The following is a 23,100-nucleotide window of genomic DNA, read 5'->3' as shown; positions in this document are numbered from 1 at the left end:
TCCGGCAAATGCCCTACTTCATTCACTTGACAATTATGTAATCCACTCAGAAAACTATCCATCATACGTGGCAGCATATAGCGCAGAATGGCTTCAATTTCATAATGCATTGAAGCCTGTAATTCCGCACTTGTCTCCTTGCAATTGGAATAGATCTTCTCCTTCAAGTAGCGCCAAAGAAAGAAATTTGAAACTAATAAGTCCGGGGATCTGGAGGGCCTGTGGATGTCGTCAAAGAGAGAAATAAGTCGGCCCGGAAACAGCTGTCGCAATCTTGTCATGCCGATATTGGCTATGTGGACAGCAGCTTCATCTTGCTGGAACTATGTGTAAAGATATCCTATCCTTTTTAATTCAGGTACCAGAAAGGTGTTGAGCGTTTGAAGATATCGTTCTGAGTTAACAGTAACGGTTGTACTCTGAGAATGTTCGAAAATGTATGGGCCAATAATTCCAAATCTGGCTACACCGCACCACACTGTAACTTCAAGGCTTTGCATTGGAGTTACATGAAGCAACTGAGGGTTGTTTTTTATTTTTTTAATTATTTATTTAACGACGGTGTATCAACTACTAGATTATTTAGCGTCGATGAGATTTGTGATTGGGAGATGGTATTTGCCGAGATGAGGCCGAAGATTCGCCATAGTTTACCTTGCATTTACCTTACGGTTGGCGAAAACCTCAGAAAAAATCCAACCTTGTAATTAGCCCAAGCGGGGATCGAACTCTACGCCCAAGCGCAACTTCAGACCGGCACGCAAGCGCCTTAACCGACTGAGCCACGCCGGTGGCTCTGAGTGTTGGTGTCTGACCAATGTCGGAAGTTTTGTTTGTTGACAAATCCTGTTAAATGGAAATTTTCTTCATCCGACTAAAGCAAATTAGGCATAGACCCTAATATTGTTGTCCTCATGAATCATTTCTTGAAGTTGCGCGCAGAATGCTATTCTGTCGGTCAATTGGACGTAACTCGTGAACAACTTGCAGCTTATAATGATGGAATTTCAAATCTGCTTTCAATATCCCGTGATGCGATCGCCGGCTGATTTGCATTGTCAGCAAATGTCGACGGGCTGATCTCTGTGGACTTCGCTGCATTTCTGCTCGAACAGGATTGGGATTCTCAGGCGTTCGGACGGTTCTTGGCCTACCTGACGATTTTTTGTTTTCCACTTTTCGATGTTCCCTACAAGACTGGACCCATCGCACAAATTGTACCTCCAACTTTAATGAGTGATGACAATGCCATGTTGAATACATTTATGTGAAGCAATTTGCTAGAGCATGATAGTGCCACTCAGTGGAATAGAGAGGAGAACGAAATCGTATGAGATGGGTAGAAATATTCTAGCATTTTCCTTTGAACAATTGTCATTCAGAAACATCACTAAATTGTACAATTTGGCTTATCCTCGATTGCAACCAATATTAATAATAATGAGAATCAAGCAAAATATGCATGAAGCTAGAATCACTCGTTTCAAAATCGTGTCAGAGAGACTGATCTTCGTGTGTACCACATAGCATGATATCTGTCACAACTCTTCAGGCATAGTTCACAAATGCAGTCTTCTGCCGGTAGGTGGAAGGTCTTTTTCCTACATAGTTTGTGATGGAATCCATGGACCGCGAAGCGGGTCATCGTGTGTCTCGGCTCGTAGCCCGCGGCCATCCATTCTCTTGTAGTCATCGCGTCTGTGATGTAGAAGTCGCTCCAGATTTGCAGTCGTTTTTCTTCTAATTCTCTCACTGTCTCTTCGTATGCCTGTGTGGATGGTAGCTGCAGCTGCAGTCGCAGTTCCTCTAAGTAGAATGGCTCCCTTGCCAGCTCATACGTAAGTCGCGACGGCGTGTATTTCGATATGCACAGGACTCTTTTGAGGTACTTTGCCTTTACTGCTTCGATCGTCTTGAGGTTGCTTCTATTCAGGTGTTCCCATATGAGTGTTAGGCCATATGTAACTATTGGTGAGATTTTGGCGTGAAGCATCTTTAATGCTGATTGCACAGATATCTGTCCCAGATGACTGATGTCATTCGTGGCTCTAATCGCAGCAATTGTTTTGTCTTTTACATGTAGCGTGTATGTGGTTCCAGTGGTCTGAAAAGTTATGCCTAGATACTTAAAGTTATTCACTCGAAGTAGCGGTTCCCCTTCTAGATATAGAATGTCATCTGCTGCTGGCCTACCTCCTTTGCGGAAAGTCATTGTCACGGTCTTCCGCGGGTTCAGGTGCATCTCATTTGTGCGGGCCCAGAGCACTGGCTTGTTTAAAGTTTCCTGCAGTTCTATCTTGCGCGTTGATGTGGCAACCATGTCGTCTGCATACACGTACATGTTTACATTCTCCGCTGGTAGAGTTGAGACAATGTCAGCTGTCGCTATGTTAAATAAAAGCGGACTTAGCGGGTCGCCCTGGAGTACGCCATTTGTTTGTTCGATTGGCTCTGATAACATTATACCATCATCGATTTCAATTTGATTGTTCTGTAATATATTCCTGATGATGCGGGCGATGTAGTGTTCCCTTCCGATCATTGCGTCCATTTTTGACACTAGTGTTTGTCTGTTGATGAGGTCAAAGGCCTTGGTGTAGTCTATGAATAGTGCATAGAGCTTGCCTTTTGGATGTCTGAGGGCGTCTACAATGTCGTCATGCAGGCATTTCGCGGCTTGTGTTGTCGATCTGCCTCTCCGGAATCCGAATTGCAGTTCCGGGATTTTCGTATCCACCAGGGCTGTGAGTCTCGAGTTCATGATTTTTGTGAAGGTTTTGTAAAGATTGCTTTGGAGAGCTATCCGTCTGTAGTTGTTTGGATCTCCTACGTCGCCTTTTTGTTTGTAGAGCATCTTTACTTTCGATTTTCTCCAGTTGTCTGGTATACACCCTTTCTTCAGGCATTCCGTCATGAAGGTTGCCCATACTTCTACGAGTATAGAAGCAGCTTCTTGAGATGCTCAATTGCAACCAATATTCCTATGCAAAAAGTTAAGGCATTTTGCCAAAATCAACAAAATATCGACATCGAAAAAAAATTGATGGTTAACACAATGAAGTTATTCTCAATTTCTAAAGATAATTTCAAGTGTAATTTCCTCTATTTCTTTAATTTTTTGAAGGAGAATAAGAAACTTGTGAAAATTCATTCACCATAAAAATATGCGCAACAAGAGTGTTATGAGTAGGGTGCGACTTTGTGTTTTGTGTTAGGAGTAATATATTTTTGTTCTGTTTCTGTAATTTGGTTGAATATATTAAACATCTTAAACAGTTGATGTCTGTATTGTGTTTGTATTATCGGGTTGATGCAAGAGTTCGTAGCGTTTTTGTTTCTGTTGTTTTTTGCCGCTGTAACAAAAGTTTTTATTTGAGATGAATAAAAGACAAAAATTAATCAGTATTATTCTCTATGACTCTCTGTCAAGGCTAGGGTAGTTTTTAGATTCCGCGTCTGAAGAAATCTGTTGGTTTGGAATTGAAGTCGTCAAACCAAGTTATCACAGAAGTTCCAGTGAAGATTGTTAGAGAGAGGACGTAAAAAGTGGAAATTTGAGGGCGCAAGATCGGAAGAACATGGGCGATTTGGAATCACCTCTCAATCAAGCTTCCGGATAGTTGCTTTCGTCATGTTAGCGGAGTGCGGACGTGCATTTTATCGGCTTGCAGCAGGACTTGATAGTCTTCCCGGTCGTTTTTCTTCAATTGCGGCCGCAAGGCGTCTGAATTGTTGGCTATAAATGTCAGCAGTTACGGTTACATTCCTGGGAAGCAATTCGTAATACACGTCGCATTCTTCATCCCACCAGACGTATAAACATAATCTTCTGTAGATGGACACTAACTTTTGTATGTGGTGCTGTGTATTGGAACGACTGAACTATTTTCTTGCTGTTCTTTCTTCGATGACAGTCTCCCCGTACACGTTACAAATGTTTCGAGCCGCCTCCGCTGTCTTTACTCGTCTATTAAACTCACAAGAATATTATGTTGGAAGTGTTCGTGTTTTTCCACTTGACGCTCTATCATCTTTAGCCCACAAATAGCACAAACTGTCTTCAAATCCGCAAAATGCAAGAAGGAGTATTTACGAGTACAAGCACAACACTCCAAATAAATGACAAACGATATACAATCTCCTAATTATTCTTGTGTTCGTCTCGAATTTAGAGTAAGTTTAGATTTAAGACCTCTCCTGGCGCCACATAATCATCATCATCCTTTCATATCGGAGTAACGTAACTCCGCCCTTCATGCGCCCGACTACGGGAATGGGTTACACCTAAGCCCCTGCCAGGAAAGAAGACCTGGTGGCATTATGAAAAAAAATTAAATGATTAAATTTTTATTTCCTCTACTTAATGATTATACTTCGCTCCGAAATAACTTGCAGGAGATGTAAACATTGCCAGCAGAAGGAGAGATATTGCTGTTGAACTAATGGCATACAGCGTATTCCGAATCTCACCGGACCGGTGGACAACAATGACGTCACGCTGCAGCGAAATAGGAACAAAACTGCTGGAAGGATCGATGGCTGTCATGGCGACTGTATAAGTTGTCTGTGCTACGCTAGCAAAATTTTGCGAAATTTCCGTACTGCCATCTCGTTCAAAGAAAACAGAGCATAAACAATTTATTTCTTGAACCAGTAGTAATAACTGGTCCGTTGACATGTTCGCTCATAAGCCATTAACGTACTGATTTACGTTGTGCTCATTACAACCAATACAGCAGAACTAAAGCAGAACACACCGCCATGACACAACATTCGTCTGATAATTCCCGCCCTATACAAGAACCAATCAGCTTCACTGATGGCGACTGATGGAGACTGCCACCACCTCTGCAAGCTGATGGCACCGGTGGAGCATCAGTGACTCCATCGGTGAAAAACGGAACACCGCTGTGCACCGTGATGCCATCAGATTGCTCAGCGCTAAGATTCGGAATACGCTCATAGGTCTCATTCCACGCTTGTCTTGAAGTTGGGCGGTCTGAAGCATTCTACCCCCGAACTTCAAGCATGGATTGAGACCTGTGCCATTGGTTGAATAGCAATTACACTTCGTTCCTCATCTGTCGCCAAAGTTTATTTCTCCTGTCAGACATTATGAGACGAAGTACAGAAGGGGAAGTTTTCTGCGAACCTGTTGTGCTAGTGTACATCCCCCTTTTTGAACTCAGAACTTCTGATCTTATTCTTATATGTGATTCAGTTCGATGACGTCGGGAAATTGAAATTACTTCGAGATGTAGAAGCTCGACTGTATCTGTGTTTACTTACGTTGAATCTCTCGTCTATAGGAACTTTCACATCCACTTGACCGCTCACGGACATTTCGTTTTTTCCTATTTGTTCCATCTTTAAGTTGGAGAACTTTACGTCACCGTTGGGAAAGTCCTCACAGGGTCTCATTACTTCGAACTGCATGGTAATATGAGTTCCCTGAAATAGATTTTGAGTACATATAAATTTTTTTACTTGGATATTTAACGACGCTCTATCAACTGCGTGGTTATTTAGCGTCGATGGGATTGGCGATGGCGATATGAGACCGAGGATTCCCCATAGATTACTTGACACATGCCTTGCGGTTGGGGAAAACCTCGGAAAAAACCCAACCAGGTAATCACCCCAAGCGGGTATCGAACACATGCCCATGCGCAACTCGTGATCGGTAGGCAAGGTCCTTAGCCGACTGACAAGCAAACGTTCTGATGGGGGCAGATAAAAAGGTTAATTTTTTTTCTTCCACCATGTTAATAATGTCAAAAGAAATGCTTATACAAATTTTGGCCACTCGACCGCAATTACGAGACCGTCCAGAACGTGAAAGCACAATTTCATGGAAATATTTATTGAAACAGATACAGCAATTGTTGCGGTATTTGTCAACATATCCCCCACTCGAGTAATTATGTATTTTACTTTGCTTATTTATTATTTTCAAGCATTTTAACTGCAAAATCTATTAAATATAACTGTCAACACATTGATGGCAGTGAATTTCTACCACAAACACTTTACATAAAAATGTCCATTTTAAAACGCTACAAAATGCTGAATTATGACATTAAAAGTGCTATAAAATGCTAAATTTAGTTTTTAAAGTGGTGAATTTTTAATTTTATATTAGACCTACTAAAATCTAACATTTCTGGCAGTGGAGACAAATCCATGATCCCATCGGGAATTGAACCCGGGACCTTTCGACTTGAATCGCAACTCTTTGTCCCCGTGCGCCCATCTTCCACTTGTAGTTACCCTAAATCGCTTATCGAGATGCACCATCTTTTGAGCAACATGTTTTTTTTTTTTGTGTTTTTGTTGTTTTTTTTTTTTCTTTGGAGTTCTCTAATTTAATTATTAGTATTTGTTTTTTTTTTTAGACTCAATCGCCTTCGAAACTCTTGTAACTTTAATATCAATTCACGTATTCGTTGCTTTGTACAGGGTGATTAAAAAATCTTAACACTTATGTAAATGAATATATTGTGATTGAAACAAACACTTATATATTACACAACAGACTTGAGTTGTCCCCATGTAAACCATGGAGATATCATGACCTTCTATGATCTGCTTTGTGTATTTTAAATAAATTAACACAGCAATGAGCTCAGTACAGTCATATAATTATCAACTGATTACCCATACAAGTGTTAACATTTTTTAATCACCTTGTACCATAAAAATGTTACTGTCATAGAATGATTACAGGTCTAAACATTAATAAAGTACAATTGATATGATGGTTATCACTTAACATTCATTGTTTTTAAGGACACTTAATAGAGATTGACAGGTCTTCCCAATAATTTATCTTATCTCAAAGAAATGGAATTTTATCCAGAACTCCAGCAGGTAAACAAACAAAATTGTCATAAATCATAAAACAGCCTGCTGAGTTCATTGATACCCACAATAAGTAACTAGGACAGTTTTCTTTGAATTTACAATAATTCAAGAGTGGAGTGAACATTTTTTTCTTTTTTCGTACCATTATGTTCAAAACTACTTATCAGAACTCAAAGGATGTTTTTTATACCGGTACACATCGTTTATTAGTAATTTTATATTGGAGGTGTTAAAAAAGGCTTCCTCCTCAAATGTGTAACTACTAATAAACCATGTGTATAAATATTTGTGTGGAGCTCTAATAAATGATTTCTGAGGACATGATACTAGATGGGGGGGGGGGAATTAGTTGCCATTTGAAATAGATGTCTGTCTTCACTGACGTAATAACCAAAGCTCGGAACTTGGGGACTTGTGTGTCGTGCTCATGAGTAAGTTACAGGTACAACGGACACAAAGCTCACGCTGCAAGTGCTCAGGGACAGACGTGTGTACTAAGAAAGTGGTCACATCGAATGGCAGGAAGACGGAGGAAGGAACTGTATCATTTCGAAGCCAATGACATTCAGAGAATTACAGGTAAACGGTCTGTTTGAGGAATGGGTATTATAGAAATTTGAAAATACATTTTTTAAATTTTAGGTACAGAATTTCGTGGAGGAGTTCGGAGGAGATACATTACTTCCTTCGAATGGAGAGTTTATATTTTGTAAGTTGTGCCACACACAAATTCTCCTATAAACGGGCATCCATAGAAAGATATTGAAGTCCCTTACATTGGTGGAAAATTTACCCATAACCATGGATCAAGACGTAGAGGGATCTACCCTAGTAGTGACAAACAAATTGAAAACTATTTTCGAGAAAAATTTAGGATATACTTATCTTTCTCAGATACGAGATCAGCTAGGAACTGGTGAAAATCGAACAGAAAACAGTGACAGTGTAAACATTCAGTATTTTATGTTCACTCCTGTCACTTCATGAGACGTGGAAATAAGTTTTTCTCGTTTCAAATCATGTTTAACTAACAGGCAAAGAAGTTATGGATTCAAAAATCTTCTAATGTACGTAGTCATACACTGTAATAAAATGTACAGAGCAGAACAGTTAATTTTGATATATTTCTCGTGTTTAATTTTATTATAGGCTCTATATGCTATAAAATTACGTGTTTCAGTCTGTTATAATACTATCAATATGTTGTTCCAACCAGAAACTACCTTTATAGCAGACCTGCCAGTACCTCCGTGCTGGAAGCGGGAGTTTGTTGACATTGAAGTCCGGTCGCAAAGACACGTTTAAAGACACAAGTCTCCAAGTTCCGAGCTTTGGTAATAACTGTTGCTAACTTTCCTTTTTAACCCATAAAATGTAGATTTAACTATTTTCAGCAAGAAAGACACATAACATACCCTAGGGACTTACAAATTTCACACTCAATCTTATGTTGAAATCTCCTAGAAACTGGTATAACAATTTCGAAGGCATACTGCAATATTCAGGAATATATAAAAGTGAAAAGTAGGGAACAAGTGAATGAATCTGTATAGTAGTAGAGAACTGCTTAAATAGGTCAGTAAGCTCTCAATAAGAAGTGTAGCCTGTATCATAGCTATTGTTTGACTGCGAGTTCTCTTGAATTTCGTGGGAGGTTTGTCATTATTTAAGTCCAGCGCTGATTGGTAGGCCGGGAAAGCTGAATCCCCTTTTCTTTACCAAAACATCAGCGTCCTTCGTTAATTGTGATACTAATATCTCTAAGGACCCCATACTAGGTAACTTTCATTACTCCTTGCCAATTCTACACTCTTCTTCAGAATTCTTTGGATTCTGTACGATTTGGGATATGTTGGCTCTTGTTTTTAACTACTTTTAACGTACTTACCTTATGGGGTAATTCATCGTCTGCTGCAGCAAGTATTGACATTAGACATACTAAATACCATGCCATGGTGCTCCTTCGGACTTGTCGCTTGAAATGAACTTCTGCAATGCTCGCTTGGTGGTGAAGTTCTATTTATATTCGGTTGTAAAATGAATTCGCTATTCTTTTTTTTGTTTACGTGTAGATAATCAACCGTGTTGTGACCCTCTTTCCGTTTAACTTTTAACATTCCGATTACATATTCTTAACACAATTCTGACGTATTTGGCAACTTGCACGAGAGTTACTGAAACGTAAAAGATAATGACTGCTTGTCATTGAAGTGTACTGATAGTGTTTTTATGCTAGCTCGGCTTTAGAATGTGAGTAGTAGTTCACTTGATGCCAATAACTAATAACTGTATAGCTTAAGAGTGTCGGTTCAAATCCTGACTTGTGAAGAATAGAACTCAAGTCTTGATTTAGATGTTGTTGCCGTTAAGTAATCAATACCTTCTGTATTCACCTCCCATCTTGTTTTTTAATCCGTTACTTAAGTTTTCAACTTTTCTGTCTCATGAATTATCTAAAAAATTGACAGATGCCAAGATTTACTATACTACATACTTAACGGAGAAACTTAGGGATGCTATCACCTGTCCAGTAGTGCATAGTTTTGAAATGCTGAATGTCTTATACACATGCATGCATGCATGCATGCATGCATACATGCATACATGCATACATACATACATACATACATACATACATACATACATACATACATAGTCTTCTAATATCTTCTTTTGCCTCGTACTCTTTTCCCGTTCACCATTTCTGCCAGTGCTTCCTTAAGTAGGTAATTTCTTCTCATCCAGTAGTCCAACCAATTCCTCTTTGTCTTCTTCATCAGTTTCAGCATCATTCTTTCTTCACCCACTCCTTCCAACACAGCTTCATTTCTTATTTTCTCTATCCATTTTATACGCTCCATTCTTCTCCATATTGGCATTTCAAATGCTTCTAGCCTCTTCTTTTTACATCGTCATAATGTCCATGTTTCTGCCCCATACAACTTCACACTCCACATAAAGCACTTCACTAGTCTCTTCTTTAGGTCTTTCTCCAGAGATCCGTAGAAGATGCTGCTTTTAAGGGGGATACAATGGAAACAAAGGCAAGAGAAGGAGGACAAGAAAAAGGCAGAGAGAACAAAGAGAATAAAAAGAGAACAACGGGAATATAAAGAGAACAAATTGAAGAGAAGAAGAACAAGGCAAAGACAAGGAGAACAGGGGTGCACAAGCAAAATAGGGGGAATTCATGAGAACAAGCGGAAGACGAGAACGTGGAGAAAACCAGGGGAACATTGCGGATATATGGGAACGAGGGGAAGACAAGGAGAACAAGGGAAATACAAGGAGAATGGGGATTACCCATGAGAAAAGGGGTAAACCAGGAGAACAAGGAAAATACGAGAGCAAGGGATAAAAAGGGAATACAACAAGAACAAGGAGAGCAATGGGAATACAAAGGAATAATAAAAGACGATGAGAAGAAGAGGAAAACAAGGAGAACAAGGAGAAAACAAGAAAAATAAGAGGAATGCAAGGAAAACAAAGGAATACATGAGACCAAGAAGAACACTTGAATCAGAGGAACACAAGAAGAACAGGGGAACACAAAGAGAATCAGCGGGAGAGAAGGAAAATAATGGGAATACAAAAACAACAAGTTGAGATTAGAAGAAAAAGGAGAAGACAAGGAGATCAAGGGAAATGTAAGGAGAACATTGCCTTGCAATGAGCGAAATTTTTGCAATACTATCCTTACCTTGTATGTACTTTCAGTGGCTCGTTTCTATCTCTTGAAGTCAAAAATATGTCATTGAAACATTTTTTTTTGCCATAGGAGTGGCGATGTTATTAGAAAGCGAATAATATCGAGTTGGTTATAGAAAAAAAAAACAAAAATGGATGTGCCGTCATCATGTAGTAGTGATAATTTAGGTTAGGCCTAGTAATATTCTAGATAACCGGTAAAATCATGACAAGCTGATGGGTAGTACCTCGAGAAAGCCTGTCTGAACACCGTCTTTCTCGCCACAAATTCAACTTGCATTTTTTGGGGATTCAGCTTGGAAAAACGTGTCTGCAGTCGGTCAGATGTCGGTGCGCCGTAATGGCAGTAATAATGATAATTAAATAATATCAAGAGAGAGAGCATGCGTGTGTGGAGAGGATGAGGAGACCGCAATTCGATATAGCTACCTGGAGACGCACGAAAATGAGCGGAAAGCTTCTTTTGGAAGAGCTATTGATTTAATTTGAGGTAAAGTCGAAGTAAATTGTAGTAAAGGGGAAGGTAAATGTTGTCCAGCAGTATACTTACCACTACTACTTTCACCCACCCCCGCTTGACTTGCAATGCGAAGGGTAGTTCTAGTAACGAAATAATGCACCGTCTCGATTCAGACCAAGACAGGCTACTAATATGTATTACTTGCAATCGAAATCAAGCACCATATAAACGATACGATTCTATGCTTAGTACAAAACCATAGAAACTGCCGACACTGTATTAAACAGTGTCTTGCTATTAAATACAGTAAGTAGGCCTACTGCAATAAATTTATTCGTATTATAAATTTGTCATTGCGTGCGTGCCCGAGTTAAGGGGAGAGGATGGTATTTTTGGTGAAAAATGAGTAAATTTTCAAAAACAAAAAAGTTTTTTAAAATACGCAGTGATATGTGTGGAATGCATAGCATAACATTCTGTGGGTATTTGTGCCCTTACCGGATGTTAAGTCGCCATTTTTAAACTTCCTGCGTTATGGATTTTTAAATCACTCACCCACTTTTATTGTTGTTTCCGGTAAATTAAATTTTCAAAAAAAAAAAAAATTCTTTAAAATACCCTTTGATATGTGTGGAATGCATTGCATAACATTTCGTGGGTATTTGTGCCCTTATCGGATGTTTAGACGTCATTTTTAAACTTCCTGCGCTATGGATTTTTAAATCACACGCCCGCTTTTATTGGTTTCCAGTAACTTCATTTTTTTCTTTTTTGCTACATTGCCAGATAAAAATGGATATAATTTCTGAACTGTTAAAGGTACATGCATGAAATTTAGAACACACATTTTTTAGACTATTAGGAAACGTTTCTCTGTAACAGAATTTTGTTAATTGATTTCATTTTAAAAATACGTCCGTTTGTTTGCAAGAAAGAAAATCAGAAAATTGTTATTAAATTTTAATTGTTTATTTTACAAACGTAGGGACTAATATCAAAATTCTGTCACAGACAGTTTGTAGAACATTCTCTTGCAAATACATTGCAAACAATTGTTTGAATCTATCTTCAAAAACTGTTTAGATATATCGGTTTTAGTACAATTCTGCATTTTGTATATTTTTTTCAAATTTGTGCCCCCAAATAATTTGTTTTTCAAAATATTTTTATTTGGTCGAGTTGCCACAGCTATTAGCTCTCTACATACAAAAAATTAATATTTTACACCAAATAGGAAAAAAGTTTTAAAAAATACCATCCTCTCCCCTTAAAATCATCCTGGCTGGGACAAGTTACTTGGTTCAGGTTTTTTCCGGGGTTTTCCCTCAACCCATTAAGAGCAAATACTGGGTAAATTTCGTTTCCTTGGCGTTATCACCTTCATTTCACTCAGACTGTAAATTGCCACCGCAGTTGATAAATCGTCGTAAAATAAAATTATTGTAAAAGTAATGTACCTTGTATGACAAACGGCATCGTTTCGACACTGGTATTGTGTCTTGGTCAGCATCTGTTGGACTATTGCCACGTTGCCGTCCGTCATACAAGTTACATTGCCGTTTTAACAATTTTTACGTTTTAAAGATTAAAGTTTTTAAAAAGAACATCAAGAGAAGTAAAATGAATGATTTGTGAGATTGAAAAACTTTCTACCAAAGGAAAATGCTCGAATTTGTCATGATATTTTGGACTGGCCAATAACAGCAGTTGCTAGACAAGATGATGACTAACGATTAGTGTGTTAGATTAGAGCTGCAGCTGTCGAAGTTTGCGACGCGAACTGAGGAAGGGATAATAGTATCCATCCAACTGTACACTTTTAGGTCTTTTAGGTTAGGTTATATTATATAATGTGTTTTATTGTGCCATTTCCATTTTTAATATGTGTGTTCTTTTAGAGAGTAGTTGGATGTAATCATAGGTGGGGGGGACCTACAAAGGAGGATTTGTTTCGGGTACAAAGCACGTACGGTCAGAAGACCCGTGCATTGGATTTTAGACAAAATTATGATAATATAAAATTTGTATGTATAATATTACTCAATAAATCCATCTATCTATCTAAAAAAAATATAGAAGTTCATTTTTTACAAAAAAAAAGTTATTATTTTTGTATGCATTAATATTTTCCACAAGTGATTTGCTTTTGTATACCGTAATAAATAACTTAAATGTGTATTCAATAAAAATAGTATTTAATTGCTTCATACTTCGTATTCTCAATTTGTGTTGAAAACCATAATTTTGCAAATTGAAATAGTTCATAAAAATTTATAATTAATTCAACATTACATACTGTATTCTTCCCACAATATGTAGTACCTACATTATGAAGAAAGAAAAAAAATACAAATATTGTTTTTCAACCTCTTTCAATTAATAAAGATGTACTCTCCCCCCCCCCCCAAATTACGTTCCTTGGCTGATGCCCTGTAAAAAAAGAGATTTATACGTCATAAAATCTATAAAAAATACATTTGTTTGTAGCATGATAAGGAACTGCTACGAATGTCGTAGAACGTATCTATAATGTTAGAGTATGTTTCATCTTCGTGGCAGTTATCTTTTGACCCACCAAGCGTACACTTAATGTGAACGGAGTTAATGTAAATACAATTATTCGTGTCCATCATACTTCGGAAATTATCCTGTGAATTCAGATCTGGGCTTCTCGATGCCAGTTGTGCGAGAGCTGAAACAATGTTGGCTGACGCCGAATCTTCCGACCGCTGTCAGCCTTTATCGTCGAGGTCCAGATTACACAGAGGGACTTGTTGCCAGAGGTCACATTCCTCGGTCTTCAATGTAATCTCTCAGTCTATTATTTCACTCAGTGGAGAATCTGTTAAAAGCGCCTAGGGACCCTTTGTTCGGATTTTAAGGCTGTATCTGTTATGTACGAGTAGAACTTTTATTCACAATATTGTCTCATTTTCATTTCCCACGATGGAACATCGAGGCTTAATCTATTGCAGGCAAGGCACTCTTAATTTAAAGAGCAATTACATGTAAGTTCATATACAGCAGTGGTGGGCAAAATGAACGCAACCCACAAGACAGGATTTAAATGGCAACTACAGGGACATCATTTTATTTTTACTTCAATTTTTATTGTACCTGAGTTTTTTAATGTACTTCACTCCCACCCCCTCTACTAGTGAACTTCCAACTGTTCTCCTCACAGAACTAAGTGTATACAGTCAAAGTCGCCTTAAGGTCGTAGGAAACACAAACAGTATTGAGTTAGTCAGTATAGTACGTTCCAGAAATATGTTCGCGTTTTCCAGTGACGAAAGAGCTTTCAATATTGAATCATATTTTCGCACAGGTACTGTCGTCCGTTTGCCTACGTCTCATCACGATTTCCCTCACCCGCAACTGTTTAAAATAACTTAAATAAAAGTAATTAACTGTCACGTGATTTCCCCCCTTTCTACGATCCTGCGACGTAAACACTTGGACGGACAGTAGATAACATGTCTGAGTAATGTTATGTGTGCGGGTCGGGCAGAGGTGAAGATTGAATTTACAGTACGTAAGGTACTCTTTTGTGTAATAGGTATAGAATTATTTCAACATTAGTTACTAGTACGAAGGACGAAACTGGTAATTAGAATTAGGTACAATAGTATATAGTGCGAAAATATGCACAAAAGAACTGAAGCCTGATCTAAATGAACGGCCACCATTTTCAAAAAATGTGTTTAAATATCCATATTATGATTAATTATTTTTCAATTTAACTTCATTCTCTATATTGTACGCTAATGTGCTATAGACAGTATAATAAACACTGCATAATGAATACGTTCGCATGGACAGCTCAGTTCGTGAGTAAAAACACTTATTGTTAATCTCTACTGTATTTTGATTAAGCAAAAACCTAATGAAAATGATCAAATTCAAAATTACGATATTTCCTAGTTTACGTAAATGGATGAACTACTTTTCTTCCCTCCTATACTTAGTAAAGTGATTTGTTTGTATTTTACGCCAGTATCATCGAACTTCAATCGTGGAAGGGGTTTCCGGCTCTGAACCATTAATCCAAAGGTACAGCCAGGTTAATATTAAAAATGTTAGTAAAAATAAAATGATGTCCCTGTACATACTGTGGGAGGGGTTGCACTCTGCAGTGCAGTGACGGATTTACAGACAGTTGCGCCACTACACTCCTACCTACCATATGTAATTAAAATAGTATATTCACGTGATATTTAATTAATCATTTTTCAAAGCAATTTCTTCGAAATAGGGATTTATATCTGTGCATGCTAGTTCTATCGTGGACAATAGTTATGTTCCAGGACCATAGTTATGGGAAATGATGGTACTCATTATTTTTGAAGCAAACTTTCTAAGCAGTGGATATGTAGTACTGGACATCTTTTAAAAAATTTTAGCCCCCAGTAGACTTGCACATTCTGCTTTCAAGAAGCCATCATTCTGCAAATCCAGAATCTCTAACTGCAATTCTGGGATAACATTTTCAATTTAAACATGAAAAGGAGGGGCAAAAATATTGAAATCTTTCTCCATCCTTTGAAAATCACTGAATCTGTGTTCTTTGAACTCGTATAATAGGTAATCTATTTTGAGAATGTACATATTTAAGTTCCTGTTCTGAATATTTGTAACTAATCCTAAACGTGAGAAATGAAAGAACCCCTTTTCTTGTAAGTGTGATATCCTCTCGATTCATATGATATATATATATATATATATATATATATATATATATAACGGGTGGATCATTTAAGTTGATAATGCGGAAAAAAACTAAAAAAAATGTTTTAGAAAGAAATGTATAAATGTATTAGATAAAAGTTGATTGACTTTTAAGAGGGAAAGCAGATTGCTTTATGTATATTGTATTTTGAGAACGTTTTCAAATATTGAAAGTTAGTCTAATTCTTTTAAGGGTTTAGGTACAGCTTACACCAGTAAAATTTTGGAAATATTAAACATTTTTTGTCCATTACTGTGTCTTGTACAATAATGAAAATTAGTATGTGTAAAATACTGTTCTTCTGCTATATGAAAAAAAATATTTTTTCGATTAAAAAGATTATTTATATATATATTTTTTAATTCAAAATGGTGGCAGTTCACTGTGCAGTGATGAAGCGTTTCCCTCATAACTAAAAAAACTATCCAACATTCTGTGATGAAATTTTGTGTGTATTTATGCATGCCATATCTACAATATGATGCAAAATCACTTCTCTACCTGTGATAGATTGTCTGATAAAAATTAAATTCATTTAAAAAAATGGTCAAATATCATTATTTTCTTGTAACACAAAATAATATATATATATATATATATATATATATGTGTGTGTGTGTATATATATATATATATATATATATATATATATATATATATATATATATATATATATATATAATTTATTAAGGAATGTGGTTGAAAGAGCATGATATTGTAAACATGATTTTCAGCAATAAAATAAAAGAGAGAGAACATGAAAAAGTTAAAAAGTTCATGAGTTATGAGGGAAACGCTGTCGGCTAAGGCGCTTGCCTGCCGATCCGGAGTTAGGTTCGGTCGCGGGTTCGATTCCCGCTTGGGCTGATTACCTGGTTGGGTTTTTTCCGAGGTTTCCCCAACTATAAAGCAAATGTCGGGTAATCTATGGCGAATCCTCGGTCTCATCTCGCCAAATATCATATCGCTATCACCAATTCCATTGACGCTATTAACCTCGTAGTTGATACAGCGTCGTTAAATAACCAAATAAAAACATATATATAAACATATATATTCAATATTCTCAATAGTGTCCGAGAAACAGCTATTTGAAAATAACAGGTATGTGTCCCCGTTTCTTCTTCGCATAATTGCTCACATGGAAGCAGACGCAACAAATACGGCATTAGATTGTACCATTTGCCTTCGTCATGTTGGCCACTTGCATGTGTGCATATGTTATTGTCGCACCATCGGATCTGTGCCCCTTCAGCGCTGTCGTCGTTCTTGGAAAAGTTAACGCCTCTACTCACCCCATTCCACCCGTTTCTCTCCCACTACGTCAGACAGCAGGCCACGAACCTTGCCGAATAGGGATGATGTTGCCAAACTTCCGTCAAACAGTGTCATGAATATTTCTTATAATAATATAAGGTTAATTATTACTTATTCATAATTTAATTTAAGTAGATCTAATGACGCTGATTGACTTACGATTGTTTGCAGATAATTATATTATTACAGTGGATATTTATTGGTTAAATTGAAATTACATCAGAAACAGCATCGCTTTGCCAGCATTTTTAACAGTATAATGTGGATGTATCCATGTTACGTCTAAATACACAATATACTTTCCTTCTCTGCGAAATGCGCAATTTTCTTAAATAACTGGCCCTCCGTGCTACAATATCATTTTTTTTTCAATCAAAATACATTTTGTATTTCTACTTTTTTTAAATCTAACTCCCATGTCTCGAATCACTTTCCGTAGCGTTTCTCTCCTTCCTTGGAAATTTATTGCTTCTCTCGTAACCTTCAATAATTTCTCCAATGTCGGAACTTCTTTCTGCATCGTATAAAATTCTTGTATCTTTCTTCTTAAAATACATCTGCCCATATCATCTACAAGAATTAAATGTTCCCTGGTGACTCTAGCTTTTCATCTCCTGCACAGACTCCCTCTCTCCTGATTTTTTTATTAGGCGCTCTGACCTGTCTATATAAATTACATAAAAATGTTGTATTATATTAGTATTAGTTAAGTAAGTAATTTTAATACGTAATCAATTGAAATAAAATAAGCCTCACGTGTGATCGCAGCTGCTCTTTTCGTTGCCTGATTTATAGGAAACAAATATTGACCTGTTTGTTTCTCTTCATCGCAAAATGCTATTACTTGCTTAATAATATTTCTTTCAACACTCCGTGCTACAGCATTCAGGTTGAGTTGACAACACTGGACTGCAAGTGCAAACAAACTGTCCCGCAAGAAGGCTCAAAATTGTGAGTAGTGGGGGAGAGAAAGAGCGAGGGATAGAAAAGAGAGAAATAGGATTACAGGGAGAGAAATGAATTGCCGAGGCTGGAAAGGAATTAAGGTTCAGTTCGCATATCTTACGGGGGCACAGATCCGATGGTTGGACTATACCAGTATACTTGGAGGATGTTCGTTTGGCAACAAGAGCAGTCTGGAAGTGTGCTCTGCTGTCATCTCGTGACGCTAAGATTCTGGAAAAATAAATGTTTGTTCTTTCTCAATTGTCTTGTCTTCATTTTGTTTATGTTTATGATTTAAGAATTGAACTGTGGAATAGCGTTGAGAACTCACATTCATAAAACTGTCGTCATAGAAGATTCCGTAATTTAGGCCTCTGTCAGGTCTGGTGTGGAGCTGAGCATTCATTGAGCTTGTCCTAATATGTGATATCTTCTATCAATTTAAAACGGTGACTCTGATATCATCATGCCATTATAAAGACATGTTGACAAAATGATAAGATCATTATATGAACTCTCCTTTCTGTTTCCTTGTTGTAAAAGGCTGTAGCGTGTTAGAAAGTCTGCAGTTTATCGTAATTAGCTGCAACTTATTTAATCTGAACTCGCGAATTCATTTACATCAGTTCTCTTCCATGATAGAGAACCAATTAAAATTCAATTTAAACATCGAGGGCTTGAAATTAATACATGTTTTTTTGCGTGTCTTCAGAGATTGTGTTAGAATGCGATTTTCAGATGAAACAAGATTAATCGATCTTTCGTAGAACTTAAGTAGCTTAGAGAAAATTAAGTGTTTCACTTGTATAAGTTAAAATTGTGACGGTGTCGTGTATGGTTCCTGGAGTAGTTCAGTCAGTAGAGCGTTCGCGCGCTAAGCGAAGGGTCCCGGGATCGATACCCGGCCCCGGAACAATTTTTCCTTGAAATTATTCAAACCTGCTTTACAGGGAACTTCTACCTGAAAGCCAGATTTGCATAATACATTCGTTACTGGAGGTACGTTAACAGAAAGCCACAATTTAAGTCACACAAGTATTTGTGTGCACTCATAGTTGAGTTCTGGCGTCTTGTCAGCTCATTTGAGTTGTGTGGATACAAAGGAAAAATTGTGACGTGTCGTGTATGGTTCCTGGGGTAGCTCAGTCGGTAGAGCGTTCGCGCGCTAAGCGAAGGGTCCCGGGATCTATACCCGGCCCCGGAACAATCTTTCCTTTAAATTATTCAAACATGCTTTACAGGGAGCTTTTACCTGAAAGCCAGATTTGCATAATAAGTTAAACACTTCTATATAATTATTTAGCACATCACAGTACTCGCTTGTGCTGCGTTGTTGTTATGTTTTTCCTATCATCAATTTAATCATCGACTTCTTGACATTAATGCGTGAATTTTTCCGTAAATTTAGAATTTGTCTTAGAATGTATCAGAAGAAACAAGATTAATCAGTCTCTCATGGAAATTAAGTGCCTTATGGAAAATTAAGAATTTAATTGGTCGAAATCTAATGTTTTATTCAGCACATTACAGTAGTGTCTTTAGCTGTATTATTTTCATACTCTTCGCATCACCGTCTGTTCGGTATTTCACACTTGCAGTTAGTGTCCGTCCGAGTGGTTATGTCGCAGGATCATCGGAACGGGGGAAATCATGTGACAGCTATTCACTTAGCGGAGCCCTTTAAGATATGCTGCTTCAAAGCAGACTTCGGTTCTTGTGACGCTCGGCAAACTTGAACCAAACATAGCGCTTGAAATGCACGACACTAGTTCTTCCTCTGACACATATCGTCAAGTGAGATTTATTGCCTGGTAATAGATGTACATACCAGCCAGAACCTCAATCATGGGTACTCCTGGTATTGTAATATCCTTCTGTATATTATATTTTAACTAGTCTGTGACTGAATTATGACTTTGTAGTACTGTTAAGATACTTCTGACCTGTTTCACATTCTATCTGTGAAGCTATGTCTTTATTTCACAGTTTTGTAATTCCAATATTACATTGGAAATTGTATATATACTAGTGGCTTGTGCAGCAAATGCTGCTGCAAACTAAGTTCATTAGACGTTCAAGAGACCGGAAGAAGAAGGAGATAGACCTAGAGTTCTACACATCAGCCATGCTAGACGACAGCTGGACCAGGGAGTGTAGGAGCCAGAGACACGTGACAACAAGACTCGCAATACACGGGTTTCATCATAAAATATGTGTGAACAAGTTCCATGAACCGAACGAAGACTGCAAATGTGTGCTGTGCGGGCAAAGATGTAGGAAATACCACATCATAACGTGTGCGAAGAGAGTTAAACCAATAACAGACTATGGCAAAGACTAAACTTGGATATTAATGCTCAACTCGAGCGCATTTTTTTCTCATTAGACGTTCAAATAAAAATTTTTCAGATTTATTTTCAATGAAGAATACTCGTCTTTGTAATAGTTATTTACTTCCATGATAATGAAACATGGATTTTTTTTAGGCCAAATACTTTTTCTTGAACCTATCCAACTTCAGTTTTTGAGTTTCAACGCGAAAACTCGAGTATCAATGTCAGGACTATAGCAATAGTAGTGTCAGTATTTCAGGTCATTGTGGATTGTAGGCAAAAGTTAAAAAAAATGTCAGATTTGCTAACCTTTCGAACAATAGCATTTTCGTATAGCTGCTGCATGTAGAACTTGAAATGTAGAGCGTAAAATCATTTTATCCTACTAAGAGATCTTGCTGAAATGATCTGGAGATTACAAAATTTTCTAGGCCTTTTATTTTATCAGTAAGTAATACCTTTCGATCTTTCCTTAGGAACTGTAATTTTTCCGCTCTCTCGAGCCAATACTGAAGACAATGACACATATCAATATCTACACTACACCGTCATTAAGTATATGAAAAAGACCCAACCCCACTGGGTTAATAAGTATAAAAATATTTGATTTTTAATAACAATATTATTATCTTAAGTTTTGTAGTTATATATAGCAGTCACTCAGTAAATTATAGAAATGAAGATCTAAATTAAGATATTCTCTACATTTACTTACATAACCTCAAAACGTTTCACTTTCATATCATCACTATAGCATCAATATTATGTACAATTAATGAAAAATTCACGCATCATGATATTAAGTATAATAATATTTAATTTCTAATGGTAATAATGTCATCAAACCACCTCAAGTTTCGTAGATTTGAATATCCAATACACAGCTGTACTCAGAAAATTATACACTGCAGAATCAGTTTTTAATAACAAATTGAATTGAGCTCTAAATATGTCTGCAATCCTGCAGGTCATGGCCTTCGTGTAATAGCCTATTGTTTATTGTAGTGTGTGTTTTGTTCTGAAATTCAATCAAGTCGGCCGTGATTCAATAAAATTAGTTCTCAAAACTGACAACAGATGGGTTTTGGAAAATAGGAAAATTATGTAGGAAAATTGACATTTCACTGAAAACTACTACTTTTCCGAAAAACTTTGGGTTCCAAGCTTCAAAATGAGGGGCCATTTATTAAAATCCGTTCAGCCGTTTTCCCGTAATTTCCATTACCAGTTCAAATTATATATATATATATATATATATATATATATATATATATATATATTGGTATGGTAAAAAATGTAATTTTAAGTAAAACTGTTGTGAAAGAAAAATGTAATTTTAAGTTTTTGACAAACACAGACAGCATGCTTTTTTTAGGAACTGGAATGTCGTTATTTCAGTTTTGTAATTTCAATATTACATTGGAAATTGTTAAACATGATATATATATATATATATATATATATATATATATATATATTGGTATGGTAAAAAAAATGTAATTTTAAGTAAAACTGTTGTGCATAAAAAAATGTAAGTTTAAGTTCTTGACGAACACAGACAACATACATTTTTTAGGAACTGGAAAGTTGTTATTTTATAGTTTTGTAATTGCAAATTGCACTTTCTCTTCAGCGGGTTTCTGGTCGTGTAAAGCCCTAATATCGAACGCGAATTTATATATGTTTCTGTTTAATACCTATTGAAGTGTCTAGTAACTGGTAAATATTTGGTTGGGTAGAGTAAAACAAACTGTTCAAATGGGAATGGAAAGATTCACACGCGTTTATTTGTATGCATTGAAGACGAGGAAATCTTTGCCCGTAAGGTTGTTACAAACGCGCTGCCATGAATGGTGTAATACTTACTTACTTACTGGCTTTTAAGGAACCTGGAGGTTCATTGCCGCCCTCACCTAAGCCCGCCATCGGTCCCTATCCTGAGCAAGATTAATCCATTCTCTATTATCATATCCCACCTCCCTCAAATCCATTTTAATATTATCTTCCCATCTACGTCTCGGCCTCCCTAAAGGTATTCTTCCCTCCGGCCTCCCAACTAACACTCTATATCCATTTCTGGATTCGCCCGTATGTGCTACATGCCCTGTCCATCTCAAACGTCTGGATTTAATGTTCTTTATTTGAAGGATTCAACAACAAGCTGTTTTTTACGGTGATGGGTTGTTAGCCCTTCGCCCAACCCCCAATCTGGAGGACCACCCCTCATCGGCTGTCCGCGACTGCTTATTCAATATATTCACAGCTACCCTCCATATCTGGAGGCCGTCTCCTCGATCCGCAATGCATGGTGTAATAATTTAGTAAAATAAGATCACAAAAGTCATCCACTCGTCTGTCATTTGGTTTTATGGCCGTTATGTCGTCGGTGAAGCAATCTTCTACTTTATTGGGGTTTAGGAACGATAAACCGAAGGAGAGTTTAAGAAAATTACTGACTTCAGAGTCCTTTTGTTTGTACATTGTACTGAGATCAATATCCTGAAACTTCCTCCAAAACATTTGTCCCGGGTAAAATCGACAATATTTTCGGTTTGCATTTGCTAACAGTTTAGAAATGGCCACATTCAAAGCTTCGAGTGAACAGACACAGTTGAATCCTTGACTTGTAGGCTATGTGTACACTGGCCAGCCACAATACCTGATGGCGATCATGCAAATCGAGTGTGTGTTCAGAAATCCCCGAATGCAATTCAGTGTTTACTTTTCTGACCTGCACTGATCTC

General features: G+C 37.2%; 2 protein-coding genes across 9 annotated transcripts in view; one reads left to right on the top strand and one right to left on the bottom strand.

Moving 5' to 3' along the window:
* Positions 1-23,100, bottom strand: part of LOC138691641 (uncharacterized) — a 315,534-nt gene that overhangs the window by 4,885 nt on the left and 287,549 nt on the right. The window contains exons 1-2 of one of the 2 annotated variants that reach the window (XM_069813824.1): positions 8,753-8,902; positions 5,290-5,451 (exon numbers count right to left, since the gene is read on the bottom strand). In XM_069813824.1, the coding sequence (XP_069669925.1) occupies positions 5,290-5,451; positions 8,753-8,818 (228 nt within the window). In that variant the 5' untranslated portion in view covers positions 8,819-8,902. Of the gene's footprint in view, positions 1-5,289; positions 5,452-8,752; positions 8,903-23,100 lie in introns of those variants that run through there. The other variant, XM_069813823.1, reaches the window with a different exon arrangement.
* Positions 1-23,100, top strand: part of fry (Protein furry) — a 719,047-nt gene that overhangs the window by 501,687 nt on the left and 194,260 nt on the right. The window lies entirely within an intron of this gene.

Source organism: Periplaneta americana, chromosome 16 (assembly GCF_040183065.1).
Source record: "Periplaneta americana isolate PAMFEO1 chromosome 16, P.americana_PAMFEO1_priV1, whole genome shotgun sequence".
Classification (NCBI taxonomy): Eukaryota; Metazoa; Arthropoda; class Insecta; order Blattodea; family Blattidae; genus Periplaneta; species Periplaneta americana.
This window is presented reverse-complemented; position numbering and strand designations above follow the sequence as displayed.